Source organism: Hemitrygon akajei, chromosome 29, assembly GCF_048418815.1.
Source record: "Hemitrygon akajei chromosome 29, sHemAka1.3, whole genome shotgun sequence".
NCBI lineage: Eukaryota > Metazoa > Chordata > Chondrichthyes > Myliobatiformes > Dasyatidae > Hemitrygon > Hemitrygon akajei.
Window position 1 is genome coordinate 49,313,104 of NC_133152.1, and position 20,954 is coordinate 49,334,057.

Sequence of the window (20,954 nt, forward strand, 5' to 3'; positions counted from 1 at the left end):
CGCACTCAGCCCATAACCCTCCATTCCTTTCCTGTCCATATACCTATCCAATTTTACTTTAAATGACAATACCGAACCTGCCTCTACCTAGAAATACTCACCTAGACATTACAGGCAATGTCCCTACCATATCTTTGGAATGTGGGAAAAATACTGAAGCACCAGGAGGCAACAGGGAGAATGTACAAACTCCACATGGACAGTGTCAAAAATCAAGTAGTAATCTTGGTGCACTGTACAATTTCTAAAGGTTACAGAGATTCAGGGGTGAACCCACTGAACAATTTGAAAATAAACTTCAACATTGTAAACAGCTGTGTACTAGATCATGAAGCAACAGGGAGACATCAATTGTACATTAACAGAAAATCTAATGGACAACTTAGTGATGCCATTAATATACCCACCAAACGTCACTCCTCACCTGTGTATTCTCCAAGAATAAATCTAGACATAATGACTGTAAAGATTGGAGCTGAACTTTTCACCGTCTCTGCAAATGAAACTGCCACGTTCTTCAGACTTACCAGGCCCAAAACTACAGTAGCAAACCTGCATTAACATAAAATACATCAGCAAATCTCCTGGTGAAAGTCATAATGTTTATTGGCATTATTATTCTTAGTATTTATTAAACATGAACAAAATCAAATTTAATGACAAAGAACTTATTATACAAGTTATGAAATTGCATCAGAAGGTGCTGGAAACAACCAAGAACTGGTGGTTTCTGTAGTGAGGAACAGAGATAAATTGTCAGATTAATGCAACATGCCAGTGGGAGATTGTCGATTTGAAATTTGAAATCAATTATCAATTTAGAAACACAAGTTTTTTTTAAAGAAAATCTTAGATAGACACATGGATATTAGAAAAATGGAGGACTTGCTCCTTGGAATGTAGGAGACTAAGGGGTAACTTTACTGTTGTGTACAGCAACGCAAGTGATATCGACAGGCTGAAGATCTACCATGGATGAAGTGGACTGAAGGGCCTGTTTACTCAATGACCCTTTCCACACTCATTAAAAGAGAAGGTTAATTAAGTACACTGGTTGGTACCTTACTTCGTGCTCAGGATGCAGTGCAGGAATGAGAGCTCAGAGATACACTACTGACAGAGCTGCTGCATTGTCAATCTACAACAAACACCTGCCCTTGCCTCTGTTCTACAGTGGGAACCCCTGTAAGGGCACAGCGCTCCAATGACAATCTGCAGCAACATTAGACCTCAAGACTATTCTATAAAGGGAGCCTGTGTAAGGGTACAGCATTCTGTAGCAACATTAGTCCATAAGACAGAGCAGCTGAATCAGGCCATCTAGCCCATCAAGTCTGCTCATCATGGCTGATTTACTATTCCTCCTAGCCCCATTTTTCTGCCTTCTCTCCATAACCTGTGACACCCTGGCTAATCAAGAAACCATCAACCCAGTGACTTGCCCTCCACAGCCATTGGTAGCAATTAATTCCACAGACTCAGCACTCTGTGGTTAAAGAAATTCTCATCACTGTTTTAAGGGGATGTCCTTGATTTCTAAAGCTGTGCTCTCTGGTCCTAGAATCCTTCACTATAGGAATATTCCTCTCCACATCGGCTTATAACTGATTGTTTCACGAACTGAATTTACACAGGTTATACTCAATGATCGTATGTAATAACTGGATGCTTGGTAGAGATCGTAAAGAGCACCAAATTTCTTGGTGTTCACCTGACAGAGAATCTCACCTGGTCCCTCAACACCAGCTCCATAGCAAAGAAAGCCCAGCAGCGTCTCTACCTTTTGTGAAGGCTGAGGAAAGTCCATCTCCCACCCCCCCATCCTCATCACATTCTACAGGGGTTGTATTGAGAGCATCCTGAGCAGCTGCATCACTGCCTGGTTTGGAAATTGCATCATCTCGGATCGCAAGACCCTGCCGCGGATAGTGTGGTCAGCTGAGAAGATCAGATAGATAGATAGATAGATAGATAGATACTTTATTCATCCCCATGGGGAAATTCAGCATTTTTTCCAATGTCCCGTACACTTGTTGTAGCAAAAACTCATTACATACAATACAATACTTAACTCAGTAATAATATGATATGCATCTAAATCACTAGCTCAAAAAGCATTAATAATAGCTTTAAAAAGTTCTTAAGTCCTGGCAGTTGAATTGTAAAGCCTAATGGCATTGGGGAGTATTGACCTCTTCATCCTGTCTGAGGAGCATTGCATCGACAGTAACCCCTTGTTCGGGGTCTCTCTTCCTGCCATCACGGACGTTTACACTACACGCTGCATCCGCAAAGGAAACAGCATTATGAAGGACCCCATGCACCCCTCATACAATCTCTTCTCCCTCCTGCCGTCTGGGAAAAGGCTCCAAAGCATTCGGGCTCTCACGACCAGACTGTGTAACAGTTTCTTCCCCCAATCTATCAGACTCCTCAATACCCGAAGCCTGAACTAACACCTTGCCCTACTGTCCTGTTTATTATTTATTGTAATGCTTGCACTGTTTTTGTGCACTTTATGCAGTCCAGTGTAGGTCTGTAGTCTAGTGTAGCTTTCTCTGTGTTGTTTTTTTTATTACGTAGTTCAGTCTAGTTTTTGTACTGTGTCGTGTAACACCATGGTCCTGAAAAACATTGTCTCATTTTTACTATGCAGTGTACCAGCAGTTATGATCGAAATGACAATAAAAGTTGACTTGACTTGACTTATACAGACCAGGCCAACAATCATCAAGCTTGTTACTGTACAAAAATCTCTGCAATGGGCTGAGCCATGCAAACAAAAACTGAGAAGGAGACAGCAGCTTCCGTCCCATCCAACAGGAGGTATTGCAAGTCTGCAATGAAATCATTCCGCTCTCAAGTGTAGTGATCTAACTTTAATATTTTCCTTGTAAGCTGTGCTTTGTCTGGAAGGTTTGATGAATTGAATTATCAGTTAACCAACTGTTGACTTTAAGGGATAGAGGTGTTCTCACACAAGAAAGTTTTTCTGAGTGTATCTGTGGTATTGATTTTCACGGATGGCAATGAAGTGAGCCCATAGGCTGTGAGAACAGCTCAGTGTAACAAAAGGCATTTTCAACAATTACCTGATATTTACCTCATACCTGACATTTAATTCAGAGAAAAACCAATACTGAAGAAGGGATTTTTAAAAAAGTTTTAAGAAATAATCTTACATAGCAATGCATCAAAGTCGAAGATGAGTTTATTGTCATAAAGGAATTTCTTTAGCCAGAGGGGGCTGAATCTGTGGAATTCATTGCCACAGACGGCTGTGGAGGCCAAGTCATCGAGTATATTTAAAGCGGAGGTTGCTAGGTTCTTGATTAGTCAAGGTTACAGGAAGAAGGCAGCAGAATGGGAAAATAAATCAAACAAGATGGAATGGCAGAGCAGACTCAATGGGCTGAATGGCTTAACTCTGCTCCCGTGTCTTAAGGTCTTCTGTTTTAATAAATATCCCATTACATACCAACCAGCCTAACACAGGCTTCCTTCCCCAACCTGTACAGAACACACTGACATTCATCATGTGAAACAGCAAATCAATAGATAAAGAGTGGGATGGTTGATTTATTAGTAACTCACCTCATTAATCCCACAAAGAGCATAATCATGATGAAGTTGGGAGGATATTCATTTCGGGGTTTATGCTGATATAAACAACAGGGGACGTACATTTTGAAACAGCCGATGATAGTGGTTGTAAGTATCTGGACAGCACCTGCAGTGAGACATGGTAAAATGGACACAGATTAGAACCAGTACACACCTGTGATTCTTCATCAAGTATTCAGGACTGAAAAGCCATGCTCCATGGCATATAAGTTCAGCACCTGCTCCTTCAACGACAATGGAACTGATACTGGGTGACACACTCAAAATGCTGGAGGAACAGGGACTGCACTGTTGTGTAGTGGTTAGTAACGTATCTACAATGCCAGTGACCCGGGTTCAATTCCTGCCATAGTTGATAAGGAATTTGTACATTCTACCCGTGACCATGTGGGTTTCCTCCAGGTGCTCTGGTTTCCTTCCACTTCCCAAAGACACAAGGGGTTAGTAGGTTAATTGGTCACAAGAGTAATTGGGCTCATTGGGTCAGAAGAGCCTGTTACTGTGCTGTATCTTTAAAAAATATAAATAAACTACTCAGAAGGTCAGAAAGTATCTTAGTCCTGAAGACAGGTCTCGGCCTGAAACACTGACTGTTTATGCTGCCTGACCTGCTGAGTTCCTCCAACATTTTGTGTGTACTGCTCTGGATCTCCAGCATCTGCAGAATCTCTGTGTTTATGATGTTGAGGGGCTCAGGGGTGAAGTGACAGAGTGGGAGGCAGGAGACTGCTGTTTGCCGGAGGTAGTGCAGGAGAGTATCTTGCTGTCATACAGAAACTTCTGATAGAAGTTTCTACTCCATAGTGACATTTTCCTTTGTCTCTGAAATTACTCAGTTAGTTGCCCTGTTTCATACTCTACTGTATTTTGCATTAACATCTCATTAATACACTTGGATAAGGGAGGCAGACTTTACTCCCACCAGGTACAGAATTTAAAATAAGAGATTCTGCAGATGCTGGAAATCCAGAGCAACACACACAAAATGCTGGAAGAACTCAGCATGTCAGGCAGCATCTACAGAAATTAATAACAGTCGACATTTCAGACCAAGAAACTTATTCAACACTGGAAGGGGAAGATGCCAGAATAAGGTGATGGGGGAGAGAAAGGAAGGAGAACAAGTTGGCGGGTGAATAGTGAAGCCAGTTGGATGGGGTGGGATGAAGTTAGAAGCTGGGAAGTGATAAGTAGAAAATGTAAAGGGCTGGAGAAGGAATCTGATAATTGAGGGTGGAGGGATTTAAAGGTTATTTAGTTCAATGCTGCTTATTATACAAACAGTGACAACTAGCACAACAGTCGGTTAGGTTCAACAGTGCTAGTATAAAAACAGTAACAGATACTTTAAAGATACTTACCCAGCATTCCTGGCTCTCGTTCCAACAAAGTCAGGATGTATTTGTTGAGGAATAGTGTGCAGAAGCTGAAAAAGAACCAGAGACTGAGGTAGCTCATGGCCCGAACACTCCAAATTCCAGAGTTGGATTCAATCACTATTGTCTCAGTGATGGTGATTTTTAACACACTTTCATCTGCACAACTGTCACTTCTTGTGATTACAATCTTTTCATTCCTATTGAAGAGCTGAAAGTGGCCTGGAACATTCATCTCTTTGGATAGCTTCTCATCAGGAGGATTTTTATTGTCCAAAGGTCGGGAGGTTTCATTTGAAGACATTCTCCAGTTATTAGTCTGCAGCTTGGTTGTTCACTGAAATACAACACTTGAAGTGTACAGTAGCACAAGATAGTCTGCCAATAACATGAAAACCAAGACAGTTTTGCGCACAAGGGTCTTTTGATGCCAAATGTATAAATTGGTCAACATCCAGGTTTTCTTTGCAACTTTGAAAGTTTCAATCTTATTCATATAACATCATCTTCTGAAAGTAGGCATCTGTTTCAAACCTAGGTAGGAAAAATATTTAATATATAAATGCCTCTTCTATTAAGATTTCCTTATTAGCATCATTTTCTTATCCTTGGTGTCATGCCATAGACCAAAGCACTCAGGGACTGTTTACAGAAGTTGGAGGCACTGAGGTAAGAATTTCAGCCACGTCATCATTCGAGCCACTTTCTTCTTCTCTCCCATCCACGGCCATCCTGGACACAATGGAGGAAGAGAAAGATCGACCAAGTGGAAAACTAAAGCTACCCAGAACTTCCAGAGTTCTTTCCCCACAGTAAACATTTCACACAACAAACCAGACATTTCCTACGTTAGCAAGAATTAAGAAGCTCAACAACACTGTTACCAATTTGGTCAGAGACACAAGCATTGCTAATTCGTCATGATGGTTGATAATGCTAACATTGCTCGATCAGGTACTTCACTGCTCCTCTTCTGTGATGATGAGACCACTCTCAGGTTGGAGGAGCTTCACCTCACATTCTAGGTAGTCTCCAACCTGATGGCATGAACATCAATTTGACCAACTTCCAGTATTTTCCCTTTCAGCCTTCCTTCTTCTTCTATTCCCCACTGTCTCCCTTCTTCTCCACACTTGTCTGTCACATCCCACAGTGCCTCTCCTCCTCCCCTTTCTCCCACGCTCCACTCTCCTATCAGATTTCCTCTTCTCTAGTCCGTAACCATCTCCATCTATCAATCCATTTCTCTGCTCTCACCTGCATCTCTTCCATTTTACACACATCTGCTCTCAACCCATCCTCCTGCCAACCCACCAGGGATAGGGTTCCACTTATCCTCACCTCCACCCCACTAGCTTCTGCATCCAGTACACAACTCTCCGTAACTTCTGCCATCTCAATGGGATCCCACCACCAAGCACACTTTCCCCTGCTACCCACTTTCTGTTTTCCACAAGGATGCTCCCTACACAACTCCCTTCTTCATTCATCCCTCCCCAATGATCTCCTTCCTGGTGCTTATCCTTGCAAGAATAAGTGCCACACCTGCCCTTACTCCTCCCCCCTCACTACCAGTCAGGGCCCAAAACAGTCCTTCCAGGTGAGGTGACGCTCCATACTGAAAGGCGCCTTTCTGAACTAGTTTCATATGCATATATTTGGCCCATATCCCCCTAAACCAAAGGTTCCCTACCTGGGCTCCACAAACCCCTTGCTTAATGTCAATGGCCCATGGCATAAGAGAGGTTGGGAAATCCTGCCCTAAATCAAAAATCATCCAGTGAACGACAGTTCTGTGGGTGAAAACACCTTGTTAATGAGAGAGGTCAGAGGAGAATGGCCAGAGTGGTTCAAGTTGACAATAACACAGATAACCACGTTACAACAGCAAAGGCATAACACATTGAACCTTCAAGTGAATTGGCTACAGCAGCAGAAGACCATGTACATACACTCAGTGGCCACTTGATTAGAATCAGGAGCTAACTAAAAGTGGTCAGGGTGTCTATGCCCTCTAAGAGTCCCTTACCCTGGGAAAATGACTGTGATCATCCACCCCATCTATGTCCCTCATGATTTTAAAGACCTCCATGAGGTCCCGCGTGGCCTCTTGGTCGGTAGGAGGCGGTTCTGCATGGTTAGTGGCTCAGCGTGGACAGCAAAGAAGCATACATCAGGATGCACAACTCCAATGTCATTTTCCAGTTTGCTGACGATACCATTGTTGTTGGCTGAATCAAAGGTGGTGATAAATCAGCATACAAGAAGATTGAAAACCTAGCTGGGAGGTGCCTCAACAACCTCTTACTCAATGTTAGCAAGACCAAGGAGCTGATTATTGACTTCAGGAGGAGGAAACCAGAGGGCCATGAGCCAGACCTCATTGAGGAATCAGAGTTGGAGAGGGTCAGCAACTTTAAATTCATTGGTTATCAGTTCAGATGACCTGTCCTGGGCCCTGCACACAAGCGCAATTACGAAGAAAGCAAGGCAGCATCTCTACTTCCTTAGAAGTTTGCAAAGATTCTGCATAATGTAAAACTTTGACAAACTTCTATATACACATGGTGGAAAGTACATTGACTGGTGGCATCACAAACTGGTATGGAAAACAACAATGCCCTTGAATAGAAAAGCCTACAAAAAGTAGTGAATACAGCCCACTCTATCACGGGTAAAGCCTTCCCCACCATTGAGCACATCTACATGGAGTGCTGACGCAGGAAAGCAGCATATTTTACATTTACATCCATGTAAAGCTGCCCAACACCACAACCACTCATCTCCCGGAGCGAACACACCCGCCACTGTTGGGGAGTACTGTATACCCTAGTATGTTAACTTTCTGTGATTTATTACATTGAATATTACCTAAAATTGATGAAATATAATGTAAATGTTGCCTTGTGGTACTGCTTTTGTGTCATATTGGTATGAAAATGTGAATAAATTACAGATAAAAGATATTTAGGAAGCCCTCTGGAACACATCCCTATTTTCTCCATTTAAATAATTATTCACATTATGCGATTTCACATTATGCATCAACTGCGAGGAACGTATCCCCTGCATATAATGAGGATAGGGTGTAAATCAATTACAGTATACGCATATTGAATAGATTAAAAACCATGCAAAAAACAGAAATATATATTAAAAAAGTGAGGTAGTATTCAAGGGTTCAGTGTCCATTTAGGAATCGGATGGCAGAGGGGAAGAAGCTGTTCCTGAATTGCTGAGTGTGTGCTTTCAGGCTTTGTACCTCCTACCTGATGGTAACAATGAGAAAAGGGCATGCCCCGGGTGCTGGAGGTCTTTAAAAATGGATGCTGCCTTTCTGAGACAGGCCAAATCTCATACTGCTGGCGCCAGAATTGAACCCTGAACTCCAATGCCCTGAGCTGTAATAGCATCGCACCAGCCACGACACTACTATTGGCGCTGTTTTTGGTTATGTTGGTGAGAGATAAGTTTTACCAGACAATGGGGGTTAATCAGTTACAACATGGAATTTAGGAAAGTTGAAACAGTTGGTCTAAAGGACAGAAATCAGGTACGAAAATGGAACTTGGGAAAGCTGAAATAGTTGATCTGAAGGACAGAACATCTAAGAACATTGAATTCCTATTACTGAACCACGTCAATCTACACCAAGTTGATTACGTTACTGGGTTAGGACTTAAACTACCAAGTTCAACAGCAACAGTTGTCAACCCGGCAACAGTTTGTGCCGGGTTGACATGGAGGATCAAAAACCCCAAACCCCAAAGCCCAATAATCAAACCACTGTGTTGCTTAGTAATAATTGTAGCTTTCATTGGGGCAGGGCCTTTCTCACTTTATTCTTTAAAATTGTTCCAAACTCTTTTCCAATGACCGAAGGCATTTCACCTCTTTCCGATCACTTTATTATTTCCACTTTATTTTCAATCGTGATCATGATTATTTTCGTGAACAGAAACACTGTGGATTCAGAGATCCACCGTCGGGTCCTAATGTCCACTGCACTGAGACAGGTTAAATAAGGTCAGGAGTTCTGCTGGGTCCTAAGGTCCACTGCATTTTACAGGTTGAATAAGAGACTTGAGCATCTGCGAGGGGTCCCAGAACCAATCCCTCGCGGATGAGGAGGGCCGACTGGAACTTCAAGAGTCATTACATCATGAAGGCAGCTTCCATCATTAAAAACCCTCACCACCTAGGACGTGCCCTCTTCTCATTCCCATCATTAAGGAAGAAATACAGGAGCCTAAAGACCGCCACTCAACTTTTTAGGAACAGCTTCTTCCCCACCACTAACAGATTTCTGAACGGCTTATGAGCACAACCTCATTATTCCTCTTATATTTGTAATATATAGGAATTTTATGTCTTACACTGTACAAGTGCCACATTACAACAAATTTTATGACACATCAGTGACAGTAAATGAGATTCTAGTTGTTTTTCTTTCCACAGACACTGCAAGACTTGCATTCTGTTTCTATTTGACATCTCAAGTGAAAGACTGCACTTCAGATCATCTACCATACCCTCATCAGCCTGGCAAAGTGCCCAAACCCCCAGGATGTGCTTTCCATTTGTGATACTCACCAGGAGCTTTGTAGACAAAGGGCCCACCACCCATCCCACAATCTCTTTGACCCACTACCGTCAGGAAGGAGGTCCAGGAACACCAGGACTAGGACTGCCAGACTGGGTAACAGCTTCTTCTCTCAGACTTTGAGAGCACCACCATGGTTTCATCACTAGGACAGTGAGCTGTGTACTACATGCATTTTAAACTGTTTTATTAACCTATTTGTGGTAATATTTTGGTGTATGTGCTGTGTGTGATGTGTCATGGTCCAGAGGAATGTTGTTTTGTTTTGTTGTATATATGTAAGTCAGATGACAATAAACTTGAAAGTAACCTCCAATTAGACAGTGAATTCCAATGCCCCCACAAAGGTTCAAAATTTATCTTTCAACACATTTCTAAACACACACAATCTGCATTTATTTAATTACTGTTTTCATTGTAAAAACAATAATGTCTTTACTGAGACGGCTGTGGAGGCCAAGTCATTGAGTATATTTAAAATGGTGGTTGATAGGTTCTTGATTAGTAAGGGCATCAAAAGTTACAGAGAGGAGGCAGGAGAGGGATAATAAATCTGCCATGGAATGGTGGAGCAGTCTCGATGGGCCAAATGGCCTAATTCTGCTCTGATATCTTATGGTCTTTTTACATTTTAGTAGCAACACTGATCTCTACCCAATAGTGAATGGTTAGGGAGTACTCTGGTCATAACAACGCTATCCAATGTAATTTCCTCCTTCATCAGTTTGCTGTCAAGGGAATGATATTCCAACTGGCATAAATTTATTTATTTCGACTTACACCGGGTAATAGGCCTTTCCGGATTTTCCACCTGCGTTGACCAGCAACCCATTGATTGAACCCTAACCTAACCATGGGACAATTTAACTACCAACACCAGCCTGACAAACTTATTCTACATAGATTTCTCAATGTCACAAAATGAAACTTCACTTATAAAAGTACACAACAAATAACCAAACAGCATTTTCAATTATATATTTTAGGTATTCTACGGAGTTTTAAAAATCCACACCCAAAAACTGATCTCCCAAAACATGATAACGTGAATAAAAACAAGAAATGCAATTTGAAAGCTTTGGCCCGTGGACTGCACACAAAGACACGCTGCTGGAGAACCATCCCCCTTGGACAACCTCAGCACTGTTTAAATAAACGGCGTGCCTTCACACTGAATGAAGCGACCAGAGTGTCCATTATACCGGGATCAAGAGTGCAGAGTTCACCCTCACACACAGCTGGAGTGTGGCCTATCCTAGCCGGTGCGGGGCAATCTGTACCGAATTAACTCAATTATGTTCAAACGGGGCTGGGGCTCGGGCTCGGGGGAACGAACATCAGCTACACCCACCCCACCCGGGAGAGCCCTCAGACCCTTCGTGACCCATTGAAAGAGCAGGAATCCCGGGGGGGGGGGGGGCGGAGGAAGAAGAGAGCACAGAAACTACCTGTGACAAACCCCCACCCTGTCAATATCGCCGGGGACACCGGCTCCCACCGAGCTGTCCCGAAGCCTATGCCCGGAACCAGAAGCCCCGCTGGGTCTCCCGAACCCGATTCCACACCACGGGCCCCCCATCACTCACTCTCCGCCGCTCAGCCTTTGCCCCGGAGTTTGCGGCGCGCCTCACGCATGGTGGGGTGGGGTGGTGTGGTGCAGTGCCGTGCCGGGGTTGCTCCTGCTCTTGGCCCGGTACCCGCCCTGGGTGCCGATCCACACGACCACCAGTCTCCCCGCAACGCGCAAAGAGCGCCACCTACCGGCAAGAACCGTCCCGCTGAGGCTCACGGGCTACCGACTGACATCCGGCAGACCTCCGACATTTCAGGTGTCCCCCTTTCATCCGTTTGTAAATTGGTGTAGATGAAATACTTTAACTGTCCACTGATGTTTCCTGACTACACATTGCTGCACATCTAGTGTTTGAAATGCTACATCGCCGGCAGTAAGTAAAAGTGTGAATAAAACAATGTTACAAATTTCTTCTCAAGCTAAAGGAAGCGGCTTCGCCACTACTGTGGAAAGTGAAGCTGATAAAAAGGGTGCAAATTCAAAACAAGCCATGAATGAGGCAAACACAGCAGTGAATGTTGCCCTGGTTTTACGGGGGCTGGTGATCATGATTGTACATTTCCAATCACTCCAGTTCAAGTGAAGTCCAAGAAGGGGAACAAGGCAGTGGTTACTTATGCTTTCCTAGATCAAGGAAGTACAGCAGCGTTCCGCACAGGGAGCCTCATGAACAAGCTCAACCTGACAGGAAAAGGAACGTGCATTCGCTTACGCACCGTGGCTCAAGAGAAAGTTGTGAGTAGCTATGTTATTTCAGGATTGGAAATAGCTGGCTTGGATAGTGAAGACTATTGTAAACTGCCTAACATGTATACACAGGAATGTATGCTTGTCTACAAAGGGAACATTCCTCAAGAGAGAGATCTTCGGGAATGGTCTCACCTGAAGCATATTCGTTTGTCGAAAATTGAGCTGTTGACAGGAATAAATGTACCTAAGGTGTTTGGGCTGTTGCAAGTGATTCGGACCCTATGCAATCAGAACGATGTTGGTTTGGACTGCTAATGGCCCATTGAAAGGAAACCGCGATGGTAGAAGAGACTACGCTCAGCCAAAGTTAAAATTAAAACTAAAGTTAATGGGACTTTAGTTTTACATTTGGACAGGCTTTGGCAGCAGTGATTCGAGACAGATTTGCCTGAATGCAGTCGAGAGGGACAACCAGGTTTGGCAGGAGAAGGTCACAGTCCAGGATAGCTTTCAAAATAGGACATTTGTGTAAATGTTGAGATTTAATGTCTCTTTTGTCTTAATAGCATGCTGATGTAATTACTATAGTATAATAATTAGGAGGCTGGAATAAGGGAGCCATGTATTCTGTGCATTTAGTATGTTTATTATGGCAATAGTCTCACCAGTGGGGCTGTGGTAAAAGTGAAGGGAATAAGTTTCATATTCTTGGTTATTTTCTGGCAGGTTGTAGCTTCAGAACAGCAGAAGTCATGTCTTTGCTGACTATTCAATACCATTTAATATTGCTTCAAGATGGTATGTTTGTGAATTGTTAATAAAGGACTGAATAAAGGATTTGACTTGGAATGTCAGAGCCAGGGTGAGTCAGGTAACAACTCTGGCTGGGTGTGCAGGCTGTTGGCAAATGTTTTGTTTTGATTTTGGATCAGTGTTTTTGCCACTACAGTGCAGTTTGTTGTCATTGGTTGTTTGTTCATCTTGTGTGCATTCTTTCCTTGATTCTATTGTGTTTCTTTGTACTTACTGTAAGTGCCCACAAGAAAATTAATCTTAGGGTTGTATATGGTCACATACATGTACTTTGATAATAAATTTACTTTGAACACTGAGGTGGTGTAGGGGTTTGAGGATGATGTAGTGAGCCCCTCCACCTACCTTCATATCATCAGCAAAGTTTGCAACAGAGCAATCAATTGTGTCATCTAAGACATTGACATATAACTTAAAAAGAGGCGTTCCCAACTCAGACCCCTGTGGACCACTAGTCACCAGCAGCCAACCAGAAAAAACTCCCTTTATCCCCACTCTTTGCCTCCTGCCAATCAACCACTGCTTTATCCATGCTAGTATCTTTCCTGTAATACCATGGGCTCTTAACATGCTAAGCAACATATTATGTTAAGCAACCTGATCGAATTATTTGAGGATGTAACAAAACACATTGATGAAGGTAGAGCAGTGGGTTTAGTGTATATGGATTTCATTAAGGCATTTGATAAGGTTCCCCATGCAAGGCTCATTCAGAAAGTAATGAGGCATGGAATCCAAAGAGATCTTGCTTTGTGAATCCAGAATTAGCTTTCCAACAGAAGACAAAGGGTGGTTATGGATGGTTTGTATTCTGCATGGAGGCTGGTGACTAGTGGAGTGCCTCAGGGATCTGTTCTGGGACGCCTCTCCTTTGTGATTTTTATAAATGACCTGGATGAAGAATTAGAAGGGTGGGTTAGTAAGTTTGCTGATGATACAAAAGTTGGGGGTGTTGTGGATAGTCTGGAGGGTTGTCAGAGGTTACAGCGGGACATTGATAGGATGCAAAACTGGGCTGAGATGTGGCAGATAGAGTTCAACTCAGATGTGTGAAGTTGTTCATTTTGGTAGGTCAAATTTGAAGACAGAATATAATATGAATGGTAAAGTTCTTGGCAGTGTGGAGGATCAGCGAGATCTTGGGGTTATTGTCCATAGGACACTCAAAGCTACTGCTCAGGTTGATAGTGTTGTTAAGAAGGCATATGGTGTGTTGGCCTTCATCAACCGTGGGATTGACTTCAAGAGCTGTGAGGTAATGTTACAGCTATGTAAGTCCTTAGTCAGACTCCACTTGGAGTACTGTGTTCAGTTCTGGTCACCTCACTACAGGAAGGATGTGGAGACTATAGAGAGAGTGCAGAGGAGATTTACAAGGATGTTGCCTGGATTGGGGAGCATGCCTTATGAGAATAGGTTGAGTGAACTTGGTCTTTTCTCTTTGAAGCAACGCAGGATGAGGTGACCTGATAGAGGTGTATAAGATGATGAGAGGCCAAATCATGTGAATAGCCAAAGGCTTTTTCCCAGGGTTGAAATGGCTAACACGAGGGGGCATAGATTTACGGTGCTTGGACGTAGATACAGAGGGGTTGTCAGGGGTAAGTTTTTCACACACAGAGTGGTGGGTGTGTGGAATGTACCGCCAGCGAAGGTGGTAGCGGCAGATACAATAGGTTCTTTTAAGAGACTCAGATGCATACATGGAGCTTAGAAAAATAGAGGACTATGCAGTAGGGAAATTCTAGGCAGCTTTGAGGGTAGGTTACATGATCGGCACAACATTGTGGGCCGAAGGGCCTGTAATGTGCCATAGATTTTCTATGTTCTATGTGGCACCTTGTCAAAGGCCTTCTGAAAATCCAAGTACATAACATCCACCAACTCTCCTTTGTTCTTTCTTCAAAGAATTCCCACAGCTCTGTCAGGCAAGATTTTCCCTTGAGGAAACCATGTTGACTGTGGCCTATTTTATCATGTGCCTCCAAGTGCCCCTAAACCATATCCTTAATAATTGACTCCAACATCTTCCCCACCACTGAGGTCAGACTAACTGGCCTATAATTTCCTTTCTTCTGCCTCTCTCCTTGAAGAGTGAAGTGACATTTTGCAATTTTCCATTCTTCCAGAACCATTACAGATTCTTGAAAAATCATTACTGATGCCTCCACAATCTCTTCAGCTACCTCTTTCATAACCCTGGGGTGCACACCATCTGGTCCAGGTGACTTTATCAGTTTCCCAAGAACCTTCTCTCTAATAGTGTCAACTCCATATACTTCTGCCCCCTGACACTCTTGAACTTCCAGCATACTGCTAGTGTCTTCCTCAGTGAAGACTGATGCAAAATACTTATTCATTTTGTCCACCATTTCCTTGTCCCTCATGACCACCTCTCCAGCATTGTTTTCCAGAGATCCGATATCCACTCTCACCTCTCTTTTACACTTTATAAAGAAACTTTTGGTATCCTCTTTAATATTATTGGCTAGCTTACCTTTGTATTCAATCTTTTCTTTCTCAATGACTTTTTAGTTGCCTTCTATTGGTTTTTAAAAGCTTCCAAATCCACTAATTTCCCACTAATTTTCACTCTATTATATGCCCTCTCTTTGGCTTTGACTTGTTAACTGCAGTTATGTCATCTTGCTTTTAGAATACTTCTTTCTCTTTGGGATGTATATGTCCAGTGCCTTCCAATTTGATTCCAGAAATTCCAGCCATTGCTGCTCTGCCTTCATCCCTACCAGTGTTCTTTTCCAATCACTTTTGGCCAATTTCTCTCTCATGCCTCTGTAATTCCCTTTACTCACTGGAATACTGATGCATCTGACTTTAGTTTCTCCTACTCAAATTTCAGAGTGAATTCGATCATATTATAACCACTTGCCCCTCAGGGTTCTTTTATCTTAAGCTGTCTAATCAATTCTGGGTCATTGCACAACACCCAATCTAGAATAGCTGATCCCCTATTGGGCTCATCCACGAGTTGCTCTAAAAAGCCATCTTGTAGGCATTCTATAAATTCCCTCTCTTGGGACCCAGCACCAACCTGATTTTCCCAATCTCCCTGCATATTGTCTGTCGGGACCCTGGGGACTTGTGGAAACTGTGTGGTGATTTCTTTTGAACTTATAGTCCTTTAACATCTTTGGACTATTTTTACTGTGCCCATAGTCTGTTTTTATCAATTATGCTATTGTTTGCACTGTTGTAACTATATGTTGTAACTGTATGGTTTTGTGCAGGTCTTGTAGCTTTAGTTTTTGGTTTTGTTTGTCTGGTGGATTTGGAGCTCCTTTCCAGGGAACGCGCTAAGACGGTAGCGCGATATTAATACACAGCAGCCTCTCCGGACTTTGGATTGGGGATTGCCAAACGTTATGTGGATTTTCTAGTGTAGTCTGTTTTGTCATATGCTTTTGTGATATCATTCTGGAGGAACGTTGTCTCATTTTTTAACTGCATTGCATTTGTGGTTTCTAAATGACAATAAACTGAATCTGAATCTGAATATTGAAGTCCCCCATGGCTACTGGAAAAATGCCCTTTAGGCATTTATTTTTCATCTCCCATTATGAGCTTAGGAGGAGGATGGCACAGCTTTATTTCTATTTTTCTTCCTATTTATTTATCTATCTATCTATCTATTTATCTATTTATTTATTTTCTATTTCTGATATATCTTTTCTTCCCTTTCAATGTTCTGTTGAAGATCCTGACCTGGAGTTACATGCTGACTTGGGTTCTTTGTGAAAAAGGGACACGCCCTCGGGGCCTCAAAACCGGCCTCTTTACGATATGCCAAGGACACTACCTGGAAGACTAGTGCGCCTTCAGGGCGCTAGATTTTCGTGGCTCTGGAGGTGGGCAGGTTCAAGGATGGTGCCATTGCCTGATGTGTCGTGGGAGACGGAAGATCGTAAACAGCGAGCTGGCTGCTGGCTGTGTGCCCAGTGACCAAAGTTCTTTGGGCACAGAGCTCGGAAAGAGCGACACGACAGACTTTTAACACCATAAATCAGCAAGTTGCTTTGTTATGTCTCCCCTCTCGCTGTGAAACAGGGACACTTCTTTTCCCTTATTAGGGAGGGAGAGACTCTGGTGTGTCAAATTACCGGGTGAACAAGTGGTCTTTCAGTACTGCAAGTCTGTGTCTTTATTGATGCTTTGCTGCATGTTTGAGTGCTCAGTGAGGACAGAGAACACAAATTAAACTTCCAGATTGATTGCCGTTCTAATGAAAGTTCATCAAAATGAATGAATCGCATTGTTTTATTTCCTACAAACTGAATATTCCCAGGCTTTTCTGCTTTACCTTCGAATGTTGGTATCTGTAAAACTCTCTGTGTATTCTCTGTGGGATTTCCACAATAGATGAAGGGTCTCTCCCAAAATGTCCACTGTTTATTCCTCTCCATAGATGCTACCTGACCTGCTGAGTTTCCCCAGCATTTTTTGTGTGTGTTCCACTGTCATAATACCTCTTTATATTTTGAGATATATAAAGACTAAAAGAGAGACAAGAGTCGATATTGGACTGCTGGAAAATTACACTGTAATTGTAATTGGGGAACAAAGAAATGGCAGATGAACTTAATACATATTTTGTGTCAGTCTCACTGTGGAAGACACTAGTAGAATGCCAGAAACAAAAGTGACAAGGGACAGAAGTGAGTGCAGTTACTATTATTAAGGAGAATATATGGTAGTATAAATAGAAAATATGGAACAATAGTAGTTTCTATTACTAAGATGCTTGGAAAAGTGAAAGGTCTGAAGGTAGTTAAGTCATCTGGACCAAATGGACTACACTCCAGGGTTCTGATGGAGGTCGATGAAGAGGTTGTGGAGGCATTAATAATGATCTTTCAAGAAGCACTGGATTTTGGAATGGTGCTGGAGGACTAGAAAATTGCAAATGTCATTCCACACTTTAATAAGGGTGCAGGCAGAAGAAAGGAAATTACAGACCAGTTAGCCTGACTTCAGTGGTTGAGAAGGTTTAGGAGTCTAATATCTAAGGTCAGGCTTCAGGGTAGAGTCAGAGAGTCACGGAGAAGGACAGCACAGAGACAGGCCTTCGGCCCATCTAGTTCATGCTGAAACCATTTAAACTGCCTATTCCCATCGACCTGCACTGGGACCACAGCTCTCCATACCCCTACCATCCATGTACCTATCCAAACTTCGTTTAAATGTTGAAATCAAGCTCACATGCACCAATTGTATTGGTAGGTTTTGCGACATACTCATGACCCTCTGAGTGAAGAAGTTTCCCCATCATGTTCCCCTTAAACTATTCACCTTTCACCCTTCAGATGGCTTTTTAGAGCAGCTTGTGACTGACCCTACAAGGGGAAGGGCTATCTTAGATTGGGTGTTGTGATTAACCCAGATCTTATTAGGGAGCTTAATGTAAAGGAATCCTTAGGAGGTAGTGAACATAATATGATTGAATTCTTACTGCAGTTTGAGAGGGAGAAGCATAAGACACATGCATCAGTATTGCAATGGAATAAAAGGAATTACAGAGGCACGAGAGAGGAGCTTGCCCAGGTGGTTTGGAGGAGGATACAGGTGGGGGTGGAGATGACAGCAGAGCAGAGACAGCTGAAGTTTCTGTGAATAGTATACAAGGTGCAGGATAGATATGTCCCACAGAAGAAGTTTTTAAATGGCAGAGGTAGACAACTGTGGCTGACAAGGGAAGTTAAGGGCTGCATGAAAGCCAAGGAAAGGGCATATACTCCATTCTTTAAGATGAGAGAAAGGTAAAAGAAAAGAAGTGATAAGCCAGTTAGCCTAACCTCCGTGGTTGGAGTCTATTATTAAGGATGAGATTTAGGGGTACTAGGAGACTAATGATAAAATAAGTCAAAGTCAAAGTCAGCATGGTTTTTGTAAAGGGAAATCTCGCCTGTTAGAGTTCTTCAAGGAAGTAGCAAGCAGGGTGGACAAAGGAGAGGCAGTGGATGTCATTTACTTGGATTTTCAGAAGGCATTTGATAAGGTGTCACACATGAGGCTGCTTAACAAAATAAAATCCTATGGTGTTACAGGAAAGATACTGGAATGGATAGAGAAATGGCTGACAGGCAGGAGTCATCGAGTGGGAATAAAGGGGACATTTCTGGTTGGCTGCCAAGACTAGTAGTGTTTCACAGGGGTCAATATTGGGATATGACTAGAAGGCAGGTGTATGGGGTTGAGTGGGATCCGGGATCAGCCATGATGGAATGGCGGAGCAGACTCAATGGGCTGAATGGCCTAATTCGGCTCCTATATCTTATTGTCTTAAGCAATGACCTCTGGTTGTAGTCCCACCTAACCTCAGTTAAAAAAACCCTACTTGCATTTACCCTATCTATACCCCTCATAATTTTGTACACCTCTATCAAATCTTCTCTTAATCTTCTATGTTCTAAGGAATAAAGTCCTAATCTATTCAATCTTTCCTTAAAACTCAGGTCCTCTAGACCTGACAACATTCTTGTAAATTTTGTCTGTACTCTTTCAAACGTATTTACATCTATGCTGTAGTTTGGTGACAAAAAATGCACATAATACTGTACTCCAAATTAGGCCTCACCAACATCTTATACAACTTCAACATAACATCCCATCTCCTGTACTCAATACTTTGATTTATAAAAAGCAAAGTTCCAAAAACGTTCTTTACAACCCTATCTACCTGTGCCACTACTTTCATTCTCCTTTAAACTTTCCCCTCTCATCTTAAATACATGTCCTCAAGTATTTGATACTTCTACTGATCTGCCTACTCTATCTAAGCTTCTCATACCCTTATAAGCATCGATCAACTCTGCCCTCTGACACTCCAGAGAAAACAAGCCAAATTTTAGTCTTCTCAGCTAAATTGATGTTTAATATATGCTTGCTTGTGAAAGCTGCCTATATGATGCTCTGTGTCTGTGATCAAAGTAAATTTACTATCACAGTAATTACTGTATATGGTGTCATATCCAACCCTGAGATTCAGGCATACTCAATAAGTCTATAGAGTAATATTTATAACAGAATCAATGAAAGGCCTCCCAACTGCTAAGGCCAGAGTGTAGAAGACAACAAACTCTGTAAATACAAAAAGAAACAATAATAATAAATCTATAAACAATAAATATCAAGAACATGAGATGACGAGTCTTTGAATTCATAGGTTTTGGGAACATTTCAATGATGGGGCAAGTGAAGTTATCCCTTTTGGTTCAAGAGCCTGATGGCTGAGGGGTAACAACTGTTCCTGAACTTGGTGGTGTGAGTTCTGAGGCTCCTGTACCTTCTTCCTGATGGCAGCAGTGAGAAGAGAGCATGTCCTGGGCAGTGGGGGTCCCTGATGATTGATTCTGTTTCCCCGTGTACAGCATTTCACGTAGATGTACTCATTGGTGGGGAGGACTTTACCCATGATGGACTGGACCATATCCACCACTTTTTTGTAGGATTTTCCGTTCAAGGGCATTGGTGTTTCCATTAACAGGCTGTGATGCAAACAGTCAATGTACTCTCCACTACACACCTATAGAAATTTGCTAAAGTTTTAGATGCAGTGCCGAATCTCCACAAACTCCTAAGGAAGTAGATGTGCTGCCCTGCTTTCTGCGTAATTGCACTGGCATGCTAGGCCCAGGACACATCCTCTAAAATAATAGCTGAGGAATTTAAAGTTGCTGACCCTCTCCACCTCTTATCCCTCGATGAGGACTGGCTCATGGATTCTGGTTTCTTTTTCCTGGTTGATAATCAGCTCCTCGGTTTTGCTGATATTGAGTAAGAGGTTTTTGTTGTGGCACCACTCAACCAGATTTTCAGTCTCTCTGCTATATGCTGACCTGTCACCGCCTTTGATTCGGCCAATGGCAGTGGTGTTATCAGCAATGTTAAATATGACATTGGAGCTGTGCAGATAACAATAAACTTGACTTTGACTATAAAGATCTGGGAAAGGGAGGCAAGTACTTGAGGTGAGTTAGGGAAAGGGAAATAATCTGTGGGAAACTGAAATTCAAGGTGTGGCCCGAGGTAAGAGGAAGAAAGAAGTGAATGAGGTGCCACGGTACCATGGTGGTTAGCACTACACTATTAATAAAAATTAAAACAGAAAGAATGTTTTTTCTTAAGGGGAAAATGCTATGAAGCAAAGGATACTGATGAAGGACTCAGCAGGTTGGGCTTGGAGGGTTATGGGTCAAACAATGGCAAGTGGGACTAGCAGGGAGCATTGGCCAGTTGGGCCGAACAGCCTGTTTCCATG

The 20,954-nt window shown here is 42.6% G+C and overlaps 2 protein-coding genes across 6 annotated transcripts in view; one reads left to right on the forward strand and one right to left on the reverse strand.

Annotated features, from left to right (window-relative positions):
• The window catches only part of LOC140718507 (solute carrier family 35 member E2A), a 43,482-nt gene extending 32,137 nt beyond the window's left edge, over nt 1-11,345 (reverse strand). For 2 of the 4 annotated variants that reach the window (XM_073032435.1, XM_073032432.1), the window contains exons 1-4: nt 11,190-11,345; nt 4,986-5,534; nt 3,595-3,730; nt 425-552 (exon numbers count right to left, since the gene is read on the reverse strand). In XM_073032435.1, coding sequence (XP_072888536.1) covers nt 425-552; nt 3,595-3,730; nt 4,986-5,304 — 583 coding nt within the window. In that variant the 5' untranslated portion in view covers nt 5,305-5,534; nt 11,190-11,345. Of the gene's footprint in view, nt 1-424; nt 553-3,594; nt 3,731-4,985; nt 5,535-5,884; nt 5,904-11,051; nt 11,148-11,189 lie in introns of those variants that run through there. The other 2 variants (XM_073032433.1, XM_073032434.1) reach the window with 2 other exon arrangements.
• A 63-nt stretch (nt 11,346-11,408) lies between these two features.
• Nucleotides 11,409-20,954, forward strand: part of LOC140718508 (uncharacterized) — a 75,392-nt gene continuing 65,846 nt past the window's right edge. Inside the window, exon 1 of one of the 2 annotated variants that reach the window (XM_073032437.1) lies at nt 11,409-11,549. The gene's annotated coding sequence lies outside the window, so the exon portion shown is untranslated. Of the gene's footprint in view, nt 11,550-11,889; nt 11,912-20,954 lie in introns of those variants that run through there. The other variant, XM_073032439.1, reaches the window with a different exon arrangement.